General features: G+C 34.3%; 1 protein-coding gene across 3 annotated transcripts in view; it reads left to right on the plus strand.

Moving 5' to 3' along the window:
- The window catches only part of CSMD3 (CUB and Sushi multiple domains 3), a 1,080,114-nt gene that overhangs the window by 462,932 nt on the left and 589,482 nt on the right, over positions 1 to 27,700 (plus strand). For all 3 annotated transcript variants that reach the window (XM_029222726.1, XM_029222727.1, XM_029222728.1), the window contains one exon: positions 21,569 to 21,690. In XM_029222726.1, coding sequence (XP_029078559.1) covers positions 21,569 to 21,690 — 122 coding nt within the window. The remainder of the gene's footprint in view (positions 1 to 21,568; positions 21,691 to 27,700) is intronic.

Below are 27,700 nucleotides of genomic sequence, written 5' to 3' on the forward strand. Positions count from 1 at the left end.
TAAAGTCTATTTCATCTGATGTAACTATTGCTACCTCAACTTTCTTTTTGTTTCTATTTGTATGGAGTACCCTTTTCCATTGCCTCACTTTCAGTCTGTGTGTATCTTTAGGTCTGAATTGAGTCTCTTACAGATACCATATATGGCTCTTGGTTTTCTATCCATTTAGTCACCCTGTCTTTAAATTGTAGTATTTAGTCCTTTTACATTTAAAGTAATTATTGATTGATGTATGCTTGTTATTTTGTTAATGGTTCTTGGGTTGTTTTTGTAGTTCTTTTTTTGTTCCTTTCTTTTCTTTTGCTCTCTTCACTTGTGATTTGATGATTATCTTAAATGTTATGTTTGGATTCCTTTCTCTGTCTCTTTTTTTGTTTGTTTGTTTGTTTACCTATTATAGGTTTTTGGTTTGTGGTTACCATGAGGTTCATATGTAACCATATATATATGATTATTTTAAGTTGATGATCTTTTAAGTTTGAATGCATTCTAACCATCCTACATTTTCACTCCTCCTCCCCCTACCCCATGTTTAATGTTTTTGACATCATATTTTTTAACACCTTTTTGTTTTGTGTATCCCTTAACCGCTTATTATGGATATAGATAGTATTACTACTTTTGTCTTTTAACCTTCCTATTAGCTTTATAAGTGGTTGATCTTCTACCATTACTGTATATTTGCCTTTACCAATGAGATATTTTCCTTTTGTAATTTTTATATGTCTAGTTATGGTCTTCTTCTTTTCCTTTAAAGAAGACTCTAACATTTCTTGTAAGGTCAGTTTAGTGGTGCTGAACTCTTTTAGCTTTTACTTGTCTATAAAACACTTTATCTCTCTTTAAAATCTGAATGATAGCCTTGCCAGGTAGAGTATTCTTGATTGTAGATTTTTTCCCTTCATCACTTTGAATATACTGTGCCATTTCCTTTGGCCTGAAAATTTCTGCTGACAAGTCAGCTTTTGTCTTATGGGAGCTCTCTTATATCTAATTAGTAGCTTTTCTCTTGCTGCTTTTAAGATTCTCTCTTTATCTTTAATTTTTGCCATTTTAGTTATAATGTGTTTTGGTGTAGATTTCTTTGGGTTCATCTTGTTTGGGACTCTCATTATGTAATGGATGTGGACGTGGATGTCTGTTTCTTTTCCCAGATCAGGGAAGTTTCCATCTATTATTTCTTCAAATATGGTCTTTGCACCTTCTTCTCTCTTTTCTCCTCCTGAGACCCCTATAATGCAAATGTTATTCTGTTTGATGTTGTCACAGAGGTCTCTTAAACTACCCTCATTTTTCAAAGTCTTTTTTCTGTTCGAATTGGGTGATTTTTACTCTGTATTCCAGTTCACTGATCTGTTCATCTGTATTATCTAATCTACTGTTGATTCCTTCTATTGCTTTTTTTTTTTTCAGTTAGTGTATTCTTCAGCTCTGTTTGGTTCTTCTTTACATTTTCTAACTCTGTTAAACTTCTCATTGTGTTCATCCATTCTTCTCTTGAGTTTGGTGAGCATTTTTATGATCATTTCCTTGAACTCTCTGTCAGGTAGATTGCTTATCTCCTCTTCCTTTAGTTTTTTATTCTGAATTTTTGTCTTGCTTCTTCATTTGGAACTTATTCCACTGTCTCCTCATGTTTCCTAATTCTCTGTGTTTATTTCTGTGTATTAGGTATATCACTTGTGTTTCCCAGTCTTGGAGAAGTGGCCTTATGTAGGAGACATTCTGTGGGGCCCAGAAGCACACTTCCCTGTGGTCACCAGAGTTATATGCTTACGGGTTCCCTTTATGTGAGCTGCATGAACCCTTCTGTTATGGCAGAGCTGACTAATGTGGACATGCTGGTAGGAAGAACTGGCCCCTGACTGCTGGCCCACTGGTGGGTGGGGCTGGATCCTGGTGCTGCTGGTCGTGTAGGCTGAGGGGTCCTGGGACTGGTGCAGTCAAGCTGGTGGGTGGAGCAGAGTCTTGATGTGGCTAGTTACAGGGACTGAGGGAGCCAGGGCTGGTGCTGGCCTGCTGGTGAGTGGGGCCGGGTCTAAGTGTGGCTTGATGTGGGGTCTAGGGGGTCCTAAGGCTGGTGCTGGTGCTAATAGGCTAGAGGGAGAAGTTCCAAATGGTATTCACCAGCACCAGTACCCTTGTGATAGAATTAACTTCCCAAAATGTCAGCCATCAGTTTTTATGTCCCTGTGGGGAGTCCCACTTTCCTTCTCCAGGATGTCCTCCAAGATTAGCAAGTTAGTCTGACCCAGGCTCCTTTCAAATGACTGTCTTTGTGCTGGGACTCAGAGAATGTGAGATTTTGTACATACCTTTCAAGTGCAGAGTCTCTGTTTCCTACAGCCCTCTGACTCTCCTTTATACAAGCCCCACTAGCTTTCAAAGCCAAACATTCTGAGAGTTCATCTTCCAACTGAAGGACCCCAGGCTGGAGAGCCTAAGATGGGGCTTGGACCCTTCACTACTTGGGAAGAACATTTGCAGTTGCAGTTATCTTCCCATTTCTGGGTTGCATACCTAGTGTTGTAGATCTTGACTATACCACGTGTCCACCCTTCCTACCAGTCTCTTGTAATTCCTACTTTATGTTATTAGTTGTGGAAAATCTTTTCTGCTAGTCTGCAGGGCGTTGTCATCAACAGTTACCCTGTAAATAGTTGTAATTTTGGTGTGCCTGAGGGAGGAGGTAAGCTAAGGGTCTTCCTACTCAGCCATCTTGGCCACACCTCTTCTCAGCAACTTTCAAGTATACAATGCGGTAGTATTAACTATAGTCATCAGGCTGTACATTAGATCCTCAGAGCTTATTCATCTTATAACTGAAAATTTGTACTCAATGTTTATTCTAAATCTACATCAGAAGGAAAAATAAAACACAACACTGATATTTGTAATATATAGTAGTTTTGCATTTCTGATTGGTTGGTATAGACAGGTTAGGATTTAATGAATGTAAAAAGTAGAAATCCCTCTAAAATTCTTTAAGATTTATTTTAGCATCATACGCTATTCACCTATAAATGTTCACTTAGATTAAATAGTTCATCACTGACATTCTTTCTAGGTTAACGTTCCAGACATAATGTGACTCTCCCCTCCTAAGATGTTGAGTAGATACTGAGCTTTACATTACCAGTATGCTTACAAGTAAGAAATTAGTTCCTCTAATTATGTATTCATGAACACTGAGAATGCAAATAAACTATACAACCAAAGAGATATTGAGACTATGAAATCTATTGAGAGGAAGGCAACACAAATAAAACATCAGCAACAAAAACCAGCCCTATTGTCATTAAGTGTAGTTATATAGCAAATTTTTGTACAGTTTTTAGGAATTTAGCATTTGGATTCAGATAGAGAGTGTTTAATCTCATGCCCACTAGATAACATGAGATCAGGAGGAGTCTTAGCAAGTAAGAAACAGATATTTCAAGTACTTGTCAACTTTGCCAAGGGAAGAGCTTTATCATTACCTTAAGTGTTTCATCATATCCCATTTTGTGATTAATGTTACTTTCTCAAAGTAAATATATAAAATATACACATACAGACAGCTCCAGATATATTGTGCCTCAATTTTTTTTTCATGAGGCTTCTTTTGTTCATCTCCAGTAACCCTCATTCTGCTCCTTGGCATACCAAATCCCTTAGTTTGGTGTCTCAATCAAGACTCTGTTGCCTGAATGTGTCATTCATTTAGTAAACACTTATTAACTGCCTACAGGTGCAATCAAATACTGTGGTAATCATCCTCAGGAGCTTACAGTATACTGAGGGGAAACAAGGCAGTAGAAGAGAGTAAGATAATAATTGGTAATAAATTACTTTATAGAGATCTTTTAAAAAATTGGAAAATGAGAGGAACACTCTGTTCAGGGTGGAGTGGGATTAGGGCTATCAGGGAAATCTTCCCAGAAGATTGCCAACTTAAATCCTAAAGTAACAGTAGGGATTAGGTAAATGATAGGGGAAGGACCCAGAAAGAAGAACATATAATTTGATTTAACAAGATTTTTATTTATTTCTTGAGTGTCCACTCTATTAAACAGCTTTACTATGATAGCTTCCCACTGTAATGGAAGCTAAAGTTTATGCCTTATTTCCATAATTCTCTTTCACCAAAATTCATTGGTAAGTATAGAATAAAAAGAAGCAAAGGAATGAGAAAAAAATCAAAGAGATTAGGTAGAACAAAAGATATCCCTCTAAGTCAGTGGCTTTTAATGGAAGAGAGCAAAATTTTACCACCCAGGGGACATTTGGCGACATCCCAGGGGATAATTTTTGACTATCACAAGTTTGGGATGAATGCTAATGGCATCTAGTGGGTAGAAGACAGGGATACTGCTAAACATAGTGCAATGCCAGGACAGCCCCTGCAACAAAATAAATGATTATCTAGTCCAAAATGTCAATAATGTAGAGGCTGCTCTAGAGCACTAAATTTTTTTGTGTCTGGGTTACAATACTTTGTAGCAATTTTTTTTTTTATTTTTAGGTTTCTAACTATAACCTTGGAAAGGAATCTTTAACAGTTTTGGCTAGAAAGATGCTTATACTGCAGTGCATAGACTTCTGTGGCATGTTATTACCTTATCAACTTCACCCTGTTCCAAGTCCCCAAGATTTGCCAGCTAAGAAATTAATCCTCAAATTTATTCTAAGGTTGGTTATATGTGGGGGTATTGACCTTCTAAACTAAGTACGTGTGCTCCGTTTCTTTCTCTTTCCCTCCCTCCCTGTCTCTCTCTTTCCCTCTGTCTCTCTGTCTCTCTCTCTCTTACACATACGCATACACACACATTGGTGGAAAGTCGGCAAAATATTAATTTAAAATGACATTGAAGGAAGAGACTAAAGAGACATAATTAAATGTAATGTGGTATCTTGGATTAGATCCTGGAACACAAAAAGAACATTAGTTAAAAAAAAAAATGATGAAATGCAAAACAGTCTGGAGTTTAGTTAATCATAATATACCAATGATACTTTCTTAGTTTTGATAAATAAATTATGGTTATGCAATATATTAACATTAGAAGGAACTGGGTAAAATGTACATGGGGAGTTTCTGTATGATTTCTATATCTCTTCTGTGAATCTAAAATTATTCCAAAATAAAAATTGTATTTATAATAAATGACATTGAAGAGGAGAATAAAATAAATAAATTGATAAGGGATTTTCATTGTGAAAGCAATTTTTAAATAACGTTTTTCAATTAGAACCATTAAAAGTTTGTTGCAATCTTGTAATTGAAATAGTTTGCAATTATGTTTTCAAACTGTTTCATTGAAATCTATTTGTTTTAATTTTGTATAAAAATGAATATGTGGCTCAGGCATTATAAGTCGGGGTCCAGAAATAGCCTATGGGTTTTTTTGGCTAGTATATGTCGATATATTTTAAAGAATTTGACATTTGAAAAAATGAAGATTTCACATAAACTTCCCTTGAAAAGTTAGAACTAGCAATCTTGGCCCAAGTTCAGATGTGTCTAAACATTTTTCAGTAGAGGTCTCCTCCTGTATTAAGGGCATTGCTTTCCAGATGGCCACATACACCCTTCTTTTTATATGCCACTCCCAATACAGTTACCAGGTGATCAACTGTATGCCTTTGAGCATGTGATATCTAATTTTGACATTTATATTTCACTCCTCGAAATGAAATAAATATGGGCTTTTTGTATTTCTACTAATTTAAAATTTTTGAGAGATTTAATTAAGCTAATTCACCTGTCAACACATAAGGCTGTAGAAATTATTTCCTAGAGTTCCACTTATGAGACCTTTAACCTGTTTCTGGTGCTCAGAATTTTAAAGTTTCATCCAACTTGTTTCAGTATAGCAGACAAAGGATAGATTAATTTTCCTTTTCTATCCAATGTCTACATAATTTAGGACCAATTTATTGGTCCTCTTTTTTTTCTAATGGTAGCTTTGTGCCAAGGCTTCTGTACTTTATATATATATATATAAAATATTTTTAAATATAATTTTTAGAACTTTGTCTTGGATTAATATAATAATGCCATCCTACCTGCCAGTTTCCTAGGAATAGGAATGAGTTGTGTAAACACAACAAGTGATCTTGGCAGTTGATGTTCTATAGAATCTTATATTTTGTTCCTTGAAATAATTAATAATAATTTTAAAAATATAATTCTTTTGCATAGAGAAATATAGTCTCCTGTATATCATTGTTTCTCATATCCTGGGATTCACTGACTCAATTCCCAGAAGTAGTCTCCTAGTCCTTATTTTTTTTTCTCTCTCTCTTTTTTTTTTTTTTTTTTTTACTACCTTTATAAAAATCTTGGATGCTACTTTAGAGGAATATTCTACTTGGTGTTGAGCAGTAAAAAGCTTCTCATGAAACCCCATTATTTTGGGAAATGGTTGCCTGTTACATGGTTTTCATACAACCAGGGATTTGTTAAGCCTATTGGTATGAATAAAAAGATTGAGGGGCAAAAGATAGTAAGCCTAAAACAAAGTGGTTTAAAAAAAAGGTTTTTTTAAATTTATTTTTTGGCTGCATTGGGTCTTCGTTGCTGCTCAGGCTTTCTCTAGTTGTGGAGAGCGGGGGGTTACTCTTCATTGCGGTGCGCAGGCTTCTCATTGCCGTGGCTTCTCTTGTTGCGGAGCACGGGCTCTAGGCACACGGGCTTCAGTAGTTGTGGCTCATGGGCTTAGTTGCTCTGCAGCATGTGGGATCTTCCCGGACCAGGGCTCGAAACAGCGTGCCCTGCATTGGCAGGCAGATTCTTAACCACTGAGCCACCAGGGAAGTCCTGCTACTTTAAAAATTGCTTAGCAGCATCACAAAGAGCTAAAATCTAGCCACAGTAACTCCTAACAATTCATGAAAGCATATTTTTAGGATTCAAAGAAAATATTAGAACTTGGTTTGGTTGTAGGATATATTTGGAAAAAATAAATTATTTAATTTTTTAAAACTATGCTATATAATCCAGGTTTTTTTTTACATGTTTTGTCCTTCTTTGTCATGCCTTAAGCCATCTTGTATTAATGAGTCTTTTAAGGGAAAGTGCTTCATGATCTGACTCCTCTTGCTGTAGTAAGTCTCCCAAATATATACTCTCAAGGGCACCCTATACTTTTCCTTTGTAGCATTTTTTAAGATTATTTAGTTAATCTTATAGTTGATGTTTCATGTTTGTCTCTATCCTGATAATGTGAGGTGTGTGGGGAGGCAGGGCCTGGTTTATGACTATATGATCACCAATTCTCATCCTGTTGAGTGATTCGTAGTTCTTTTATAAATAGTATTGGTTGTGTGAATGACTGAGTAAATTAATGAGTGAATAAATAAATATGTTGTGACCCTGCATTAAAACTAAATAGAGCAATATAATAAAACAAACAAAACAACAACAAAAAAACTTAAGTATATGGGGGAAAAAAGTACATGACTTGACTTTTTCATTCTTGTCTCCAGGTATCTAGTTTTTAATTTCTTAAATCCATTCTGCATTTGGCACCTGGACTGATCACGTTAAAAATATAGACACAGTTAAGTAAAATGATGTTCTACACCTGCAAACTATCCCTTTAGTTTTGACCAAATATGAATAATCCAGCAACTGCCATAGACTGTCATCTATGGCCTTCCTTGAATAGACATTTACCTCTCCGTCTCCATCTAAAGAATCTCCCCAGCTCCAAACAATCTTAGATTTTCTGTGAATTACATAGTTTTCTTATACACAATATGTTATTTAGTGCCCCTTTTCCCTTGGCCTGGAAGCCTATCCTGAATTTCTGTTCTAAGTTCACGTGTCATAACTTTTCAAGATTCAACTCTGACATCATCTCAAGGATGCCTTCTTTAAACTCCCAGGTTGCAAAAATGTCCACTTTTTATGCTCCTATAACACCTGCTTACCTTTATCTAGCACTTATTACACATTATTAAAATAACCTCTTTGTATCTAACTCCTCAAGGCTTCAAATCCGTTAAAGAAAGGATCCTATCTTATTCATTTCTGCGTGGAAACATTCTAAGTCAATGTTTTGTGTTGAATAAATATCCTCCATAAAATAATTATAACAAATCATCATCAAATATTCATTTGACCTTCCACTAGGTTGAAAGATTGTCAAAAATTATAAGTGATATCCAATTTCCCTGAGACATTTCTTTGATGAATTGCCTATTTTTCTCGCAGTTTAATTGAAGCGTTTAAATTGTAAACATTAGCCTTTTTTATTTCTTATATTTAGGTATATTTCACTTTATTTAATTATTCATCAATTAAAATTTCTGAAAAGTTTTTTGAGCATTTACTATGTGTTATACACTAAACCAACTTCATGTCACTTAGAGATAAAAGAATAGTTGCTGAAATAAAGGAACATAAATGCTTGTAGGTAAACAAAAAGATAAGAGTCTTAAAGCTCTAATACAAATAAGGATATGGGAGAATTAATTTTAGCTAGTAGGTTAAGAGCTAAAAAAGAATATTTGAGATGAAAATAGCATGTGAAAAGCTATGGAAGTAACTTAGAGCATGGTGCATTTTAAAATTACAAATTGTCAAATGAAGTTCCCTGCCTTTTTAGATGTAGATCAGATAGTCTAACCTCTGATTTCAAAGGAGGTCTAAACATTTCTCCAAAGAAGACATACAGACAGCCAAGAGGCACATGAAAAGATGCTTAACGTCGCTAATTATTAGAGAAATGCAAATCAAAACTATAATGAGATATCACCTCACACCAGTCAGAACGGCCATCATCAGAAAGTCTACAAACAATAAATGCTGGAGAGGGTGCGCAGAAAAGGGAACCCTCTTACACTGTTGGTGGGAATGTAAATTGGTGCAGCCACTGTGGAGAACAGTATGGAGGTTCCTTAAAAAACTAAAAATAGAGCTAGCATATGATCCTGCAATCCCATTCCTGGGCATATATCCAGAGAAAAACATGGTTTGAAAGAATACATGCACCCCAATGTTCATCATAACACTGTTTACAATAGCAAGACATGGAAGCAACCTAAATGTCCATAGACTGATGAATGGATAAAGAAGATGTGGTACATATATACAATGGAATATTACTCAGCCATTAAGAAGAATGAAATGATGCCATTTGCAGCAACATGGATGGACCTGGAGATTATCATACTGAGTGAAGTAAGTCAGGCAGAGAAAGACAAATATCATATGGTATCACTTATATGTGGAATCTAAAAAAAAATTATACAAATGAGCTTATATACAAAACAGAAACAGACTCACAGACTTAGGGAATGAACTTATGGTTACCAGGGGAAGAGTTGGGGAGGGATAGATTGGGAGTTTGGGATTGACATGTACACACTGCTATATTTAAAATAGATAACCAACAAGGACCTACTATATAGCACAGGAAATGCTGCTCAATATTCTGTAATAACCTAAATGGGAAAAGAATTTGAAAAATAATAGATACTTTTATATATATAACTGAATCACTTTGCTGTACACCTGAAACTAACACAACATTGTTAATCAATGATACTACAATATAAAATAAAAATTAAAAAAATAAAGGAGGGGCTTCCCTGGTGGCGCAGTGGTTGAGAGTCCGCCTGCTGATGCAGGGGACACGGGTTCGTGTCCCGGTCTGGGAAGATCCCACATGCCGCGGAGCGGCTGCGCCCGTGAGCCATGGCCTCTGAGCCTGCGCGTCTGGAACCTGTTGCTCCGCAACGGGAGAGGCCACAACAGTGAGAGGCCCGTGTACCGCAAAAGAAAAAAATATATATAATAAATAAATAAATAAATAAAATTAAAAAAATAAATAAATAAAGGAGGTCTAAACTCTTCTAAAAGACTTTTAGTGAATTTCTTACTCATAACTGGAAACTTAATGTCTAATGGTTAATTTTGTCTTTAAATTTCTGATTTTTAGATTATTTCTGTTCTACATAAATTCAAGTAGACATTGTCCCCAATTTTATCTAAACAAACAAACAAAAACAATTTTTAAATATGCAGGTGATAACTAGGTAATGACTTGCTTGATTAATCTTCTGGATAATTTAGGAAAAGGAGGGCAGTCTACATCAAAAGTAGCAAACAACTTGAAATTCAATATTACATACACTTATCTGTTAAATTCTTTGTCCAACCAGTTGCTGAAGTGTTTTTTCCTCTGACTTCGTCACTACACACCATCCTCCTACTCACATCATCTTATTCCTTACTCTTCTACTTCCCATTTCTTTTCCACCCTCTTCCCCCACCGGATGGCCTTAAGAACACTATAGTTTCCATGTATGTTGTGCATGATAATTCATCTCATTCTATCCTACCACCTAATTTGTTTCTCTTACTAACAAACCTAGATTAAGTTGGATTTTCTTTTATTTTCATCATAAAGCATGATAAAACATTAATTCATGTAAATCATTTCTGTTACTGACTTGATGCTATATGTGCTCTCATCCTAATACCAATGGCATGTTTCAGTGAAACAAAGCACAAGGAGAGGCTGTATTATATGTAAACATGACCTTCATGACTAGATTAAACTACTCACAGCTAAGAACTAGGAAAAGAAAACAAAAAATTGCTTACTTTTTTTGCGTTGGAAATCTATATGTTTATTTCTCATTTTTAATAGGAATTGCGTTTGCTGGGTTTTAATCAAATTTATCTGATCCTATGGAGTTGGCCCCTTGCTAATTTGAATTCTGTCCCTTTCATTAGCATGTCCTCTGTTTTCCAGTTCCCTGCTTTGGGTTCATTTCATTATTATTCCACATTTATATGCATCCTTTTAGTGAAGACATGGATTAGACTTTCATTCTTATGCAGATGACACTAAGATGTATTTGAAGATTAGTCCTAATTGTTACTCTACTTCTGACATTTTATCAACTTCTCATGAAGACATAGAGACTAGGATGTCCAATTAAATGTTATTAAACTGAACTACTTTCTGATAGTTCCAGACACTGATTTAAATAGGTTTTATCATTCACTTTCAGATGCGTATGTGTATGTATGTGTGTGTGTGTGTGTGTGTGTGTTTCATGACCAACAGTCAACAATATGAGAATTCTAATTGATTTGAAGAACTGTTTCTATACCTGTTTGTCTGAAGTTTAATAACAGGTCTTAGTTTAATAATTCAACATTTTTTCAGGTAGTTGAAATTATATACGATATTAAATAATTATTAACAAGTAAAATAAGACCAAAATGAAATTCTGACATATTGAAAGCATTATAACCATATTTCAAGGCATTACTTAAATCTACTTTTCTGGGTTTAAGATTGTTATAGAGGAAACTCCAATGTAGAATTTCACTTCATAATGAAAATAACTCTGTGTGCAACTTTCCAAACTATTAGCAGTTTCCTCCCCAGAAAAAAAAATGCAAGAGAAAGATAAATTGTTTTTGAACGTAGTCCTCCAAGACATATGCCAAATATCATGCGGAAGGAGTAAAATTTTGACACTTAAGTCATATATCTGTACCTTATTTAATGCAGTTTATTTTCTGTGTGAAAACTCCACAATTTCTATTTATGTCCATTAAGAAAGCAGACACTAGTTCTGGTGGTATTCTTCTCATTTGTCCTGGTTTCCTTTGTCCACTTTGATAATAAATTTCTACCAAGCCTTATTCATTGTTTACAGCAAATCTTTTCTGATCCCAGTTAAAAATGAATTCCCCAAACCTTTTTCATTTTCAAAGCATTTTTTCTTCATTAGGTTGCTAATAACTTTGTTAAAATTTTTCATTTAATTTATAAAATATTTTTCACAACTTTAAAAATATTTATTTTCTGTTTGAACTAATATATGTTTTGTATCTCCTATAACTTGTCTTAGAAATTTTTAAATTTCTTGAGCCATTTTATTTTCTCAGTCACTTTTTCTCAGTAGATTATTTTATATTCAACACATATACATCTGCCAACATGGGGTGTTTATTTGTTTTTGTTTGTTTTTCTTAGAATGTCCCTAAAGCATTTCCATTCAACCATCTCTAATAGTAATGATCACATATTAACTTTAAAAGATGTCTCAAAAAGTGTTACATGGAAATGAATACCGTGTTATTGTTGTACAAGTTCACCCTCAATTTTTTTATAATGTTTATTCTTTATAAGGATTCTATAAAAGCCATAGGAGAAAGACTCCCAAATTACTAGATAAAGGGGGCCGGGCAAAACATAGAAATAAAACAATTATTTTTTATGTCACTTCATATGAGTAGTCTTTCCTGATCTGTTATCTACTTCCATAGCCTTTCTTGATCTATTACTTTCATAGCATCTCTTAAATCCAACTTTATCTACTAGTTTAGTATTTCTCTTCTCTTCTACACTGTAAATTCCATGAGGGCAGAGACCTTGACTGTCTTCTTTACCTTTCAGTGTCTAGCACAGTGTGTCAAACAGAATAATACACTCATTTAATGTTTTCGGAATACATGAATTTGCAGAATAAGTATTGTACAGCATTTAACTTTCACAAATAAATTAAAATATATCATCTAAAATTAGTATGTAGAATTTATCAGAAAAATTACATTGAAATGTGAAAGTTAATTTTTATTTTCAGTGAACAATTTGATCATTACATTCACTGAACAAAAGTTCTTAACTGTTAGATCATATTTGTTTCTAGATCTGGAACATATTTGATCAGTAAATAATAAAAATATCAATTTTGCTTTGTGACATTAATAATGTATTGCTCTAATATCAGTTTAAATTTTATGTTTATATCAGCTTATAATATAAGCTTAATATCAGTTTATATCATAGACATATAAAGTTTTAGGTGCTAGATTCTTACTGAAGTCTACAAAACGATAATAAGTCTGATTCCCTCAAACAACCACCATCGAATATTTCTTATTTATAACATATAGTTTGCTTCACTATCTTGGAATCCAAAATAAATTTACATTTTTTAAATAGTTATTAAATGACTGGACATACTATCACCACTCTCTTTTTCCTCTCCTGAGTCTTAGTCCCAGGAGACAGTCTTTTGGAGAGAAAATAATTAAAATCAATCCAACAAAAAACCCACTTTCTGCTTTAATCAAATATCATAATAAAAACACACGCTATCAACCTTGTTGCAAAGTATAGATAGTAAGGATAGAGTTCAATTACCACTGGTGGTGTTTGGGCAAAGACAGATTAGAAAGAAATTGTGAGTAACGCTTGCCCTAGTTTACCTCTATGAGATCAGGGATAGTTCCCTTTCATGTCTGGGAGGTAACCATACCATGTCTCTCCATGTTCAAGTCCCATTGAATACTAGAAGTTGTCCATCATTAAGTACCAGCACTTATTCAGTTTTAGTCATTTTATGTTTCTCCCTAGCAATATTTATTGTCGTACCTAGCACGGCCCTATCAGAAACCCTAACACAAATAAGTTTTTTGTTGGTATATCTCCCATAGTCTAAGCCATTCTGATTTGGTGAAGCTCACAAAGTTTGGGCTATTCATACTTATTCATTGTTTTATACATTGATTGTCATACCTTATTAGAACGTCTAATTTTCCAAGTTACAAGTTAAGAGTTTCTAGGAGCAATAGAAACTCTACTAAGTTAAAGTTAATGTCACCTGCTTTGTCTATCACCTCTTGTGTAGCATAAGAAATATAGTTTATTCTGTAGTCAATGTCAGGTTATTCTCAGAAATGATCTAATACTATGAGTCTCATCTCTGAATAATAAGAAAAGAGATCACTGTGGATATTGAAAGATAGAAATGGAAATACTTCTGCTAGGGTAAGATCACAATGTTAATTCACAGGTGAAAGAAAAGGGAAATGTTACAAATACATCAGATTTCAAATTGATTTTTTTTTTACTAAAAAATCCATAATTTTCCATGTTTCATACGTCATCAAACCGTTTTAATAAAGCTATGTCTCTGAGATTGGACAACAAAATAGCTTCCAAGCTCTACTAATCTCATTGCACCTATTGGGAGAAACCATTAAGAGCACAGAGATAACTGCATAATATAGTGTAAAGTCATTGTATGCCTGTCAGAGAGAATGGGTGATATAGTGTAACTGTCTAAGTTTACAGGTAAAAGAATGAGATTCAGATGGTTTGGATTTGCTCACGTATGAACACAAAGTAAGTTGAAGATGCAGGGATAGTAAAGATACACAAACTACAAAGCTATTTGGACTTCATCATAATAACTCCGTTAAAGACATAGGCTATCGTGCCCCTCATAACAAAGAATTGTTACTTGCTAGAAATCTTCCAACATACCTAAGACACAACCTTAGAGCAGGAGACATAGAGATTAATTGTTCACAGAGCTGTTAGTGAATCCTAGGTGGATGACAATATCCACAAAAGGGTGGTAGCCTAAATTGCCACTACATGCAAAGGAGGTGGGGGGAAGAAAGATAGAAACCAGAAACAAAATCAAATCTTTGTTGTGACTCTCATTATTTTAATCATGGTCTCATTCATTCATTCCTGTATTTAATGAGTATCTACTATGGGCCACACACTGTTCTAGGCCCTGGAGACACCATGGTGAACAAAACCTAGTCCTTGCTCTCATGTAGCTGTCATTCTAATAAGGAAAAGAGACAGTAAACAATGGTATATATATGTGTGTGTACACATGTATGCATGTGTATATACTGTGTGTAAATATGTATATCTCAGTATATGTAGTGTATGAAGGTGATACTTAAAAATCTAAAGTTTAGATAGGTTAGTCATATAGATTAGTCAGAATAGACTATTTATTAAGAACTGTTTGAGGAGAAACCTATACAAAGTGAGAAAAAAAGCAAGTACTAACGTCTTAAAGTGGAAACATTCTCACTGTGTTTAAGGAATTGCAAGTAAGTGAGCGGAAGGAGCTTTAAGGAATTTTCAAATCTTGAGAATATGTTGGAACAGGTTCACAATAGTCCCTCAATATTATTAAAAATTCATGAAGATTCTGGAAAGAGAGAGTGAAAGAGATACTTCAGGGTTCACTAGACCCAGAGACCACTATAGACTGGACCCAGCTGGTATATTCCATGCAAAAAGAATATTTAACCTGAGAATTGTATCTTTCTTATTCAACCAAAAAATAAATTTTTTGCTTCTCTTACTTGAGTAGTTCAAACATTATATCCAGCATAAATCTAAATGCCTGGAGGTTACAGTTGAACCAAAACATATTTCATTGTATTTAACCTTTTTCTTAGGTGTTTCTCAAAGCATAGTTAACTCTATGTGCTTGACCTGAGGAAAAAATAGGACTATGGTATATTGATAGAGAGGTTAAGGATTAATTTTGTTTGTTTGTTTTCTGCTACTATACTTATATCATTTTCTTGAAAGGGCATAATCCTCTTAACAGTAGCTCACAGTGTCTCCTTATATATAGGCTCATTTTACTTCAAAAACAAGGCTAGAAAAGGATGAATTAACTATTCTTCTCTACCTTTTTAAAAATATAGGTGGAACATGAGTAAGACATATAGAATATTGTAAAATAACTATATTAGACGAACTAAGAATTAAAATAATCATAGATATATAGACTATATAAAAATTAGCTAATTTTTATCAATTCATTTTAAACTGCTGAAATCGGGATGTTAACATTTTTGTGACAACAAGCCTTCCCATCCAGAACACAACCTGTCTTTTCACTTACACAGGTTTTATTTCATTTCCTTCAGAATGTTTTTTATGGTTCTCTTTATAGAAGTCTTGTACCTTTCTTGCCAAATATGTTTTTCAAAATTACACATTTACTTTGTTGCTTGTGTGAATTGGATCTTTCCATTTGAATTGCCAATCATTATTTTTATAAAAGAAAACTTTAAATTTTCATATGCATGTTTTCTTCAAAGCCAGTTTACATGACTCTTAAACATAACATAGTATAAATTGTAGACAAATTATTAACTCTTGAGTTTAGGCAGGCAAATTGCATATTGTAAGTAAAAAAATGATACCTTTTTATTTTGTAATCCTTTCCAAATTTTTCCTATTTATTGCATTACCTAGAACTTCTGAGATAATGTTGAATGCTGTCACAGATTTTGAGCATCCATGTTTTATTCTAATCTTTAATGGCAAAAGTTTTCACATTTTATTATATAGTCTAATACTTCTTTTAATTTCATACATTCATTGTTACATTTAGAAAGCTTTCTCCTTTTTCTACTATTTCTGTGTTTCTAAAACTTAAATCAGGAATTTCTGCTTTATTTATCAAACATTTAATAAGCATCTACTGTAATCACATTTATCTTTTACCTTTGTGTTATTAATGCTACATTGAAGAAGAAAATTTGTATCAAAATGATGTATGAGTTCAATATAATTCAATAAGACTACCAATCTTTTTTAAACTTCACAAACTGACATACCAAAAGTTCATGGAAAAGTAGATATTCAAGAATAACAAAGAAAATAATGAAATTGAACAGTGATGAGATTTGCAATGTCTATATTAAAAGTGATTAAACAGTATGGTATTTCAGAGAAATAATCATAGATAAGTGAATCAATACACAAAATACCAGTTCAGATCCATGTATGGATTTCTGAGAGAAAGTGGATGTGGAACATAACATAACATAGTACATATGGCATTTTAAATTGGTGGGGAATAAAACAGAGTTTGCTATAAATGCTACTGGGAAAACAGATATCCATATATTGGAAAGTATAATTATCTACCCAACTTCACACCATACAAAAATAATTTCCAGATAAATGAAAAGTTTAAATATAACATAAAATTTGAAAGTATGGGAATTAAACATAGATGGTGTTTTCAACCTTTTCAACTTTTGAAAACCTAGATTTGAAGAAACCTTTCCTAACCAAGACATAAAACACAGCTACCCTAGAGGAAAATACTGACAAATTTACATGTACTTTTAAAAAAGTTTTCAGAGAAAATTAACTAAAAGCAAAGTTTACAAATTAAAAAAAAAACTGGGAAAATAATTACAACATGCATAAAAAATGGTTAATACTGATAATATGTAGGAAACGTCTGTAAAACCATGAGAAAAGGACAATTGAAACTAGAAAAGTGTACATGAACAGAAAAATCAGAGCAAAAGAAAGAGAAATAACAGTAAAAACTTCTGCTAAACCATACTAATAATGTAGAGAATAGGAAATCAAAATGTTATTAACATATTTAATGTAATGACAAAAACACAAATAGATAATACTATTATTTTGGTGAGAATGTGGAGATCTATTCTCCTTTATACCATTTTTGAGAGTATACTGAAAAAAAGTGTGGAATAATTTACACATATTTATCCAATTTTTACATCCTCACATATCGTGGCTAAGTAAGCCTGTGAAGAATTCATTCTGCCATGACAGCACAAATATAAAGAACACGTATTAGCACAAATATAAAGATATAGGTACTAAGATCTCCATTCCTGGATTATGTTTTTTAGCTGAAAAAATTAAAACAAACTTTCACTAGCATGTGCTGTATAACAAGCAACCACAAAACCTTAGTGGCTTACAAGATAATTTTTCCTTTCAGTTATATTGTATGTTGGTTGCTATGGGTCAGCTGTTGCAAATTGCTCAAATGGCTGGTCTTCTCATTCCCCAACCCAGGATTAGGGAAACCCCTAATTACCATGTGCTATTCTCATAGTTGAAGGCTGTCAATAATTTGCAATCCATCCATCAGCTACCATTGCGACTGTGAAATCTATTAAATAAATCTACATATGCTGACCTAGAACAGTATTCATGATACATGAGGGGAAAATAAGTTTCAGAGGAATATGTATAGAATTAGCTCAGTTTCTTAAAACACTCAAACACACAAAAAGCCAAGAATTTTGTAAAAACATGTACACCTACAAAATGAAAATATTTGCAGAAATACAACCTTACTTGTTAAGTGGTTACTCTTTGTTTTGGACAGAAGCAGTCAGGAAGACCAGCATATTTATGGGTGATTCTTACTTGTCATTTTATGAGTGCTTTTTTCTTTATTTTTATGTGAAAAGAAAATCATTTTCAAAAAAGGCAATTTCCCAGTCTGAAACATATTTTTAAGGATTTTTTATCAGCATATAGAGAGCACATATTTTACAGTTCATTTAAGAGCTGTGCCAAAGAACTTGGATATTTGTTCTTTCAGTAAACATTTCTACATCATGAAGGCCAATGCACTAGGAGTTAATGAACAGAGATGATAAACAAGGCCTGTCCACAAAGGACTGTAAGTGTTTGCACATTTTAGAAAACAAAGCATGCCAGAGAATTACCAAGTAGTAAGAGCCACTTGAAGTAGTATGTCCAATTAGAAAGATGTTTCTACTAACTTCAAACCAATCATGTGATTGCTCTAAAATTCTTATTGCTATAAAGTTTGTAAGTATTTTATACTGCATTCTTTATCACATCACTAGCACTTAAATACCTTTATGGATATGCCGTTCAAATGATGTGCTGTGAGGACTACAATCCATTACAGAACCCTGAGTGGAAGAATTGGGAACACTTCCTATAGAAAGAAGTGGCACATTGGTTTAACTTTGTTTAAATGAATAGATTTTCCGCAGGCAAATGTAAGAAGGAATAACATTTTAGCCTTGGAGAACAGCATGGAAAAAGTGGAAAACTATAAAAGGTATATATATTCAAAGAAAAAAAATAATTTATTTTTTTCTGGCAGAAGTTGAGTGTATGACAGTATAAGATGGCAGGAAGTTGTATTGGAAAATAAACCTATATCCTTACAGGAATGATTTTATATTCTATTTTAGGCAGTTGGTAATTTATCCTATAGGAAACAGGTCAAGTTTTTATACAATTAAGTGAAATAATCAAATTTGTATTTTAGAAAGGTAAGAGTAGTAGCACTAAGGAGGATGGAACAGAGAGTGAAAATGGAGTATAGGAAAGGAGTTAAGTAGCTATATCTAGTCTAGGAAAAAGATGATTATGAAGCACTGGGTATTGGGAAAAGAAGAAAAAGAAGGATAATAAGATGTTTAAGAAGTGCAATACATAGGTCTTGAGGAGTGCATATGTACGCATGGGAAGGAGGTGGAGGGGTTAGTTAAAGTTTTCATTAAACACTTTAAAATATTTCATGGAACTTCCAGTAGACAGAGAAAAAATTTACTCTAGAAATCAAGAGAGATGACAAAATTGGTGATGTAGATTTGAGAGCTGTCAACACAAATGATCATTGTTGCCGTAAAATTGAATTGGAATAACTATTCAGAGAGAGCACTGAACAAAGAGAAAATAGACTGTGAAATAGTTTAATATTATGCTACTTAAAGGTCAGATGGGAAAAAAATAGAACCAGAACACAGGGTATGGAGCATACTATTCAAAGCAAATAGGCCTAGAATCAAGAGATTCAGGACTATGTAAGGGACAGCTGAGAATTTCAAAGTTGATCAATACTTTCCATTACTGCTGAGAGATTACATATGTAGAAAAAAATGAAGAGATACTATTAGATTTAGGAGGTCATTTCTGGCATTGTGACAGCAATTTCAACACTGAAACAAGAGAACTTAGACTGAAATACTTTCAAAAGTGAATGGGGGAGAAAAAAATGAAGTATTGAACTTGGAAGACTTATGAGAAGTTGCAATATAATGATCTCACTTATATGTGGAATCTAAAATTGACAAACTCATAGAAACAGAGAGTAGAATAGTAATTCTCAAAAGTGACTCTGGCTGGGGCTTCCCTTGTGGCGCAGTGGTTGAGAGTCTGCCTGCCGATGGAGGGGGCATGGGTTCGTGCCCCGGTCCAGGAGGATCCCACATGCCACGGAGCGACTAGGCCCGTGAGCCATGGCCGCTGAGCCTGCGCATCCAGAGCCTGTGCTCTGCAACGGGAGAGGCCACAACAGTGAGAGGTCCGCATACCACAAAAAAAAAAAAAAAAAAAAAAGTGAGTCTGGAGGTGCTAGGTTAAAGGGAACAAATTTCCAGTTATAAGATGAATAACTTCTGAAGATATAATGTACAGTATGGTGAATATAGTTAATAATGCTGTATCACATACTTGAAGGTTGCTAAGAGAGTAGATCTTAAACATTTCTCACTACACACACACATGCACAAGTGGTGATTATGCGAGGTGAATCATCATGTTGTTCACCTTAAACTTACACAATGTTATATGCCAACTATATCTCAATAAAGCTGTAAAAAAGAAACCAAATGTTAAATATTCAGAAATTTTGTGAGGCCTTGACAAAGCTTTGGTAGCCTAAAATCAGCCAAGGTATTTTTACTATGGAAATTGGAAATTGAGAAAAATTTAAAAAAGTGAACAGGAGAGAAGAAAATGGAGTAATGAACATGGAAGACTTATAAGAAGGGGGTAGTAAATGAAAAAGGGAAGGTTGGTAATTGATGTTGAAGGAAGAAAAATACCATTTGTTAATTTTTCCTTATTATAAAATAACAGTTTTATTGTTTAAAATATAGAAGTCAGATACAAACAAGAGAAAATTAAAAGTAACCAATAAATCACCACAAAGTTGTCTAGAATAGATTCATGCTAAAATATGAGCTAAAGGAAAAAAAAAAAAACTAGCTAAAAAACACTAACATACTAGAGAGACACAGATTTCATGATAAAAAGATAAGACTTGAAGTTGGAAGACCTGAGCTCGAATCTTGACTATGTTATTTACTAGCTGAGTGATCTTGGACAAGTCAAACAAACTTTTGGGACCTCCATAAACTGATCTTTAAAGTGATTATATGTAAAGTTTTATGTGCATATGAAAATCTATGTTAAACTGTACATGACTTAAAAATACAATGAATTATTGATGGATTGGAAAAAGATGACTTAGGCAGGATTTTAATGGAATGGGGCAAAAAAATGCATATCAAAAGTAATGCCACCAAGAAACTTTTGTGGTGCTCAAGAAGGAAATCAAGACATATACAGTGTGGTCAGAAACTCTTTTGTTAATTAGAAGAGAAAAGGGTTAGAAAACTGAGGAAATATTATAACATGACTTTTGTGGGAATTTCTTTAAATTACTTCAGTGTAGCTCTTTTTGTAATCTGAATGGCCCAATTCATAGTTATAAGAACAGAAAAAGTAGTTTTAATATTGATGTTTCAATTATGAGTTTTATGCTATTATGCTATTATGAGTCCTAGTGTACTTAATAAATAGAAAGGAAAACACTATTTAAATTGCTAATCAATCCAAAGATTTGCTTCTTCCTCTTTGTAGAATTTTGTTAACACAATATTGAATAAATATAAGCTCTCACTAATTAAACTAACCTATTTACAGTCAGAGGACAATTTATCATGCTTCACACTTTAATTCATAACTAGTTTTCGATTAATGTTTAAAATATGAGCTTGTGAACTTCAGGGTGTAAAAAACACTCTCATTTCGATGTCACATTAGAATGTCATAATATATATTTCAATGTGGTTATTATTATGCAATTTTGAATTTAAAGTCTATTTGCAAGTTATTTTATTGCTATGATTTTGCATGTGGCACGTTCACCTTTTAAAATGCAATTTCTCTTTTAGTGAAGACATGTGGCTCTAATCTTCAAGGACCAAGTGGAACCTTTACGTCTCCCAACTTTCCATTCCAGTATGACAGCAATGCACAATGTGTCTGGGTCATCACAGCGGTGAACACCAATAAGGTAACTGAAAACCATCTCTGGTGAAAAAGCATAACCATAAAGACAAAAACAAAGACATCATGAGGGAAGTGCAGTGAAGAAAATTCACACCTAACATATGATTTCTGAAATATTTCCTACTTATCCATTATATAAAACATAAACTTATATGAGAAATACGGAAAAAATGTTAAATATTGCAGTTCTATCCCAACTAACATATAAACGACAACACATTAAAATTATAAATTAATGTTTTCTGAGACATGCTTTTGAAGGTTGTAAGTATACTTTTTTTTTTTTTAAAGAGGCCATAAATAATGGCTTTTCACTTCATATCTTTCTGCTTGACATATCATTCAGGTATATCATGTTTTTATACATAACTGCCTTTCCTTTCAGTGTTTCTCACAGATCACATAGCTTTTCTTTATTATAAGAAGTTATTAATGTTCTCTCCACTAATAGAGGATTCATATTATGGGTACTTCTAAAGGTTGGGTTGTCTTTCTATTTGACTAAAAATGAATAATACATCTAAATATGTACATGCCACAGTACTTCAAAAAAAATTATAATGCTGAATGAACGAAAGAGCAGCTGAAAAATTAGCAAGTTTTCTGTTTCTGTTCTCTCTATCCTGCTTCTCCTTGTAAGAATGTATAGCGAGGACCTAAATAGGAAGAGTCAAAATTCCTCTCAGAATATATGATATCTTATCTGAGTTAGATTAAGGAAAGGTTGGTGGTAGAGTCCATAAAACTGGGTCAGATTTGTAGTTCAAATACTGATTTAGAATTTACCAACTAACAACTTTTATCAAGCTATTTAACCTCTCGAAATTCAGTTTCTTTATCTATAAAATGTGAGTAATAAGAGCATGTATTTCAAAGTTATGAGAAGTAAGTGAGGTAATGCATACAGAGTACTTAGCAGAGTTAATAAATACTTAAAAAACATTAACTCGTTATTAGATACAAAGTATACTATTTTCCAGACTGTTTTGGGTTTTATGTTCATAAAACAATCATAAGAGTAGCAGGGTTGTTTTAAAAATCAACTCAGTGGTCAATTACACTTGCCTTATAGGAGAGCCCTGGTTTACTACTCATAAGAACTAGGTCAGAAGCCTATGCTCCCCTAAACTAGCTGTATAAACCTTGGGAAAATTACTAAATCTAACTCTTCACCTTCACAAAGGAAATCATTTTACTTACCCAACCCGTGTTGTCAATTCAATTCAATTCAGCAAATGTTTATTTATCGAATACTTTCTCTGTGCAAATTATGGGTTGTTAAGGAAAAAAAATCATGAACTACTTGAGAAAAAATAAACGCATATTTATTGAATATTTAGTAACATGCCAGGTACCATTCACAGCACTTTTCATGAATTATTTAATTTTAAGACTTCCCTAAATGATAAATAATTTTATGTCTGCATTTAATAAAGAAGATAAATAACGTGTCTGAGATCACGTAGGTAGCAAAGGTCAATGCTGTGTACTTTATAAGATGTGTGTTATTTACAGTGACGTATCTCACACTAAGACATAAGTATCTTATACTAAGATAAGCATGAAGCAAATTCATTGTAAAGTATGGGAGAAACACATTGTATTAATCTTGTATGGAGATAGAAATCTTTTTTGTGTCATAGCAGTTACCTATAATTGTCAGCAAAATGTGGTAATTATCTCCTGCTCGATAAGATGTTTACTTTGCTAAGCTTAACTCATTTTCATTATTGAATTACCTGAAGTTTCACAGAGTTCATCACATTTCTCCTTGCTTTTCTTAACCAATCTACCAAACTTTTATCTATTCTTTCTCTCCATAAAAAAAATCGAATTTATTTTCTAAGGAAGACATAATTACTTTCTTTGCTATTTTTATCAAATAGCTGATTGAGGACATTAATTTTTGATCTGTTGGTTTATATCCATTTTAAGATACCCTGTAAAAATCCAACCATCTCCCACAATTATATTTTACATTGTGGCCCAGTTACTCACACACACACACACACACACACACACACACACACACACACAGAGACACACACATACATACATACATACAATGCTAAAAAATAATTTTCCCTTACTACATGAATGCAATTCTCTGTTTTTGATTCTAACTTGTAATCTATTTTTAAAATACTGGTCATGCCTCACTAAATCAATTTTATGATCCACTACAGGTTATAACCATATATTTTGACAAATAATGTTGGAAGATTTGTTTACATAGATTACCATGTCAGAACTCTTTTGAGAAGACAGTTACTGGCATAAACCACAGGTGCAGAGCTCTCTTAGTTGGTATAAACCCAAATTAACCAAGATACTTAACCTCTCAATATCTATGAGTTTCTTCAAAAATCATTGCTCATGTTTTTCTTTATGTTTGATAACTTAAAAGCAATCATTGGGGAGGGTTCAAGATGGTGGTATTGGAAGATCCTGAACTCAACTCTTCCCACAGATACAACAAATATACAACTACATATGGGATAATTCCCTCTGAAAGGGGCCTGAAAACACAACAGAATCTTCACAACAAAGGGTGAAAGGACAGCCACAAAGGGTAAAGGGACAGTTAGGAGAAACAGATGCAGTCATGCCAAGGAAAAACGACACACCCCAGCCACAGCGATTCACAGTCTGGAAGGATCACAAGGTATGGATATTTTCCTTGAGAAGCAAGAGATTTGAACTTCACGTTAGGCACCCCAACTCTTAGATCCTTCACAGGAAAGATGAGCCCCTAAAACACATGCTTTGAAAACCAATGGGTAATACATCCAGGAAAACTGTAGAACTACAGTGAATGGAAAACTCACTCTTAAAGGGGTCACATGCAGACTCAGTCAACCTGAAAACCAGCACAAAATCACCAGATTGAAAAGTGATTTCAATCACTTGAAAAGGTCAAAGGTAAAGGGGACTCCCTTACTGATCTTAAAGTGTCTGCTGGAGAGGCAGGAACCAGTTGAGATGCTCTTTGGGGACTAAGACACTGGTGGGAGCCATTTTTGAAATCTCAGGGTACCTTGCTAATACCATCTCTGGAAAGCACCATTTAGGAAATCTCCATCTAACCTGTTACTGCCAGTGGATGTGCCCCACAAAGAGCTCCACCTACTCCTGTGCCTTGGCCAAGCTACAGAACCAGCTGGGATGTGACTCTGCCCAGCGTTCAGCAGCTACCATGACCAGGTCCTGCAGCCAACCATGATAGAGGCCAGCCCTGCCCACCAGCACACTGAAGCAGCAGCAGCTGCAGCCCCTCCACAGCAGGAGAATGCATGCAGTCCACATAGGGGACACCTCTTGAGTGCCTGGCACTTCTGAGCCCTACAGAACATCTACATAAAGTCACTCCTCCAAGACTGGGAGAGGTAGCTGATTTACCTAATACATAGAGACAAATACAGAGAATTAGGCAAAATGAGGAGACAGAGGACTATGTTCCAAGTGAAAGAACAAGACAATGCCTCAGAAAGCAAAATAAAGCAGAGTTAAACAATCTACTTTATAAAGAGTTTAAAGTAATAGTCATAAATATTCTCACTGAACACAGATGAAGAATGAACAGACACAGTGAGAACTTCAACACAGAGACAGAAAATATGAGGAAATACCAAACAGAAGTTATAACTGAACTGAAAAATACACTATAGGGGTTCAAAAACAAGTTGGATGAGGTAGAAGAATGAATAAGCAAGCTGGAAGACAAGTCAATGGAACTCACCCAGACAGAGCAGCAAAATGAATAAAGAATTTAAAAAACTGAATACATCTTAAGAAACCTTTGGGACAAGATCAACAGGAATAACAACATTTGTGTTATAGTGGTCCCAGAAGGAAAAAAATGAGAAAAAATATTGAAGAAATAATGGCTGAAAATTTTCATAATCTGGAGAGGAAACAGACATCAAGGTCCAGAAAGCACAGAGAATTCTGAATTAGATGGACCCAAAGAGACACATAACAAGACACATTATAATTAAAAATGGTAAAAGTCAAGGACAAAGAGAGAATACTAAAAGCAGCAAGATTTCAGCAGAAATCTTACAGGCCAAAAGGAGTGGCATGACATATTTAAAGTGCTGAAAGGAAAAAACAACCAACCAAGAATTCTGCAATAACATACCCAGGAAGGTTACCATTCAGAATTGAAAGAGAGATTAAGAGTTTCCCAGGGAAGCATAAGCTAAAGAACTTCACCACCACTAAACTGTCCCTGAGAGAAATGTTAAAGGACCTTCTTTAGCCTGAAAATAAACATCAGTAATTAAATAATAAGAAAACAATGTAAAAATCCACTGGAAAAGGTAAATATATAACAAAGGTAGTATATGAATTACTTATAAAGCAAGCATGAGGATTAAAAGACAAAAGTAGGGGCTTCCCTGGTGGTGCAGTGGTTGAGAGTCCGCCTGCCGATGCAGGGCACACGGGTTCGTGCCCCGGTCTGGGAAGATCCCACATGCCACGGAGCGGCTGGGCCCGTGAGCCATGGCCGCTGAGCCTGCGCATCTGGAGCCTGTGCTCCGCAATGGGAGAGGCCACAACAGTGAGAGGCCCATGTACCGCAAAAAAAAAAAAAAAAAAAAAAAAAAGACAAAAGTAGTAAAATTAAAATTACAATAGTTAGTTAAGGGATACATAAAAAGATGTAAAGTGTGTCATCAAAAGTATAAAACACTTGGGGAAGTGAAAATATACAGCTTTGGAATGTGTTCAAATTTAAGTTCCTAACAACTTAAGACAAACTGCTATTTAATTAGAATGTAGTATGTGAGCCTCATGATAATCACAAGGAAAAAACATAAAGTAAGTACACAAAAAAATGAACAGAAATTTAAAAATAATGCTAAAGAAAACAACCAAAACCCAAGGAAAAGAGAGAGGAAGAAAAGAACAGAGAAAAACTACAGAAACCAGAAAACAATTACCAAAGTGGCAATAAGTACATACCTATCAATAATTACTTTAAATGTAAATGGATGAAATTTTCCAATGAAAAGACCTAGGGAGAATAAATGGATTAAAAAAAAAAAAAAAAGACCCATCTGTATGCTGCCTACAAGTGACTCACTTCAGGAGTAAGAACACACACAAACTAAAGGTGAAGGGTTGGAAAAAGATATTCCATGCAAATGGAAATGAAAAGAAAGCTGATATGATACTCATATCAGAAAAAGTAGACTTTAAAATAAAGACGATAATAAAAGACAAGGGCATTACATAATGATAACAGAGCCAGTCCACCAAGAAGATATAACATTTATAAATGTATATGTACCTAACATAACACCAAGATATATAAAGCAAATATTAACAGACTTAAAAGGAGAAATTGAAAGCAATACAGTAATAGTAAGGGACTTGAGCACCCCAGTTACATCAATGGATAGATCATCCTGGCAGACAATCAATAAGGAAACAATAGACCTAAACAACACCTTACACCAAATTAAGTCCTTAATAGGTATATAGAACAGTCTATCCAAAATCAGCAGAATGCAAATTCTTGTCAAGTGCACATGGAACATTCTCCAGGATAGTTCACATGTTAAGGGCCCAAAACAAGTCACAATACATTCAAGATTTTTTTTGCCGTACGCGGGCCTCTCACTGTTGTGACCTCTCCCGTTGTGGAGCACAGGCTCCGGACGTGCAGGCTCAGCGGCCATGGCTCGTGGGCCCAGCCGCTCCGCGGCATGTGGGATCTTACAGGACCGGGGCACGAGCCCACATCCCCTGAATCGGCAGGTGGACTCTCAACCACTGCGCCACCACGGAAGCCAGAGCCTGGTGTCTTCTAGAAACTAAAAAGATGACAGCGGTCCTGTGGCATAGTGGGTAAAGAGAAGAATGTAAGAAATGGAGGCTATAGAGCTGATTAAAACTCGGATCATACAGGGCCCTCTGCGATCCATTCAAAAATGTAATGAGAAGCATGATATCTCTTACTTCATTTAGATATCTCTTAAGTGTCACTTTCTCTCCCCTGAATCACT

Source organism: Monodon monoceros, unplaced genomic scaffold, assembly GCF_005190385.1.
Source record: "Monodon monoceros isolate NGI ecotype Baffin Bay Population unplaced genomic scaffold, NGI_Narwhal_1 Super_Scaffold_14, whole genome shotgun sequence".
NCBI classification, from domain to species: Eukaryota; Metazoa; Chordata; class Mammalia; order Artiodactyla; family Monodontidae; genus Monodon; species Monodon monoceros.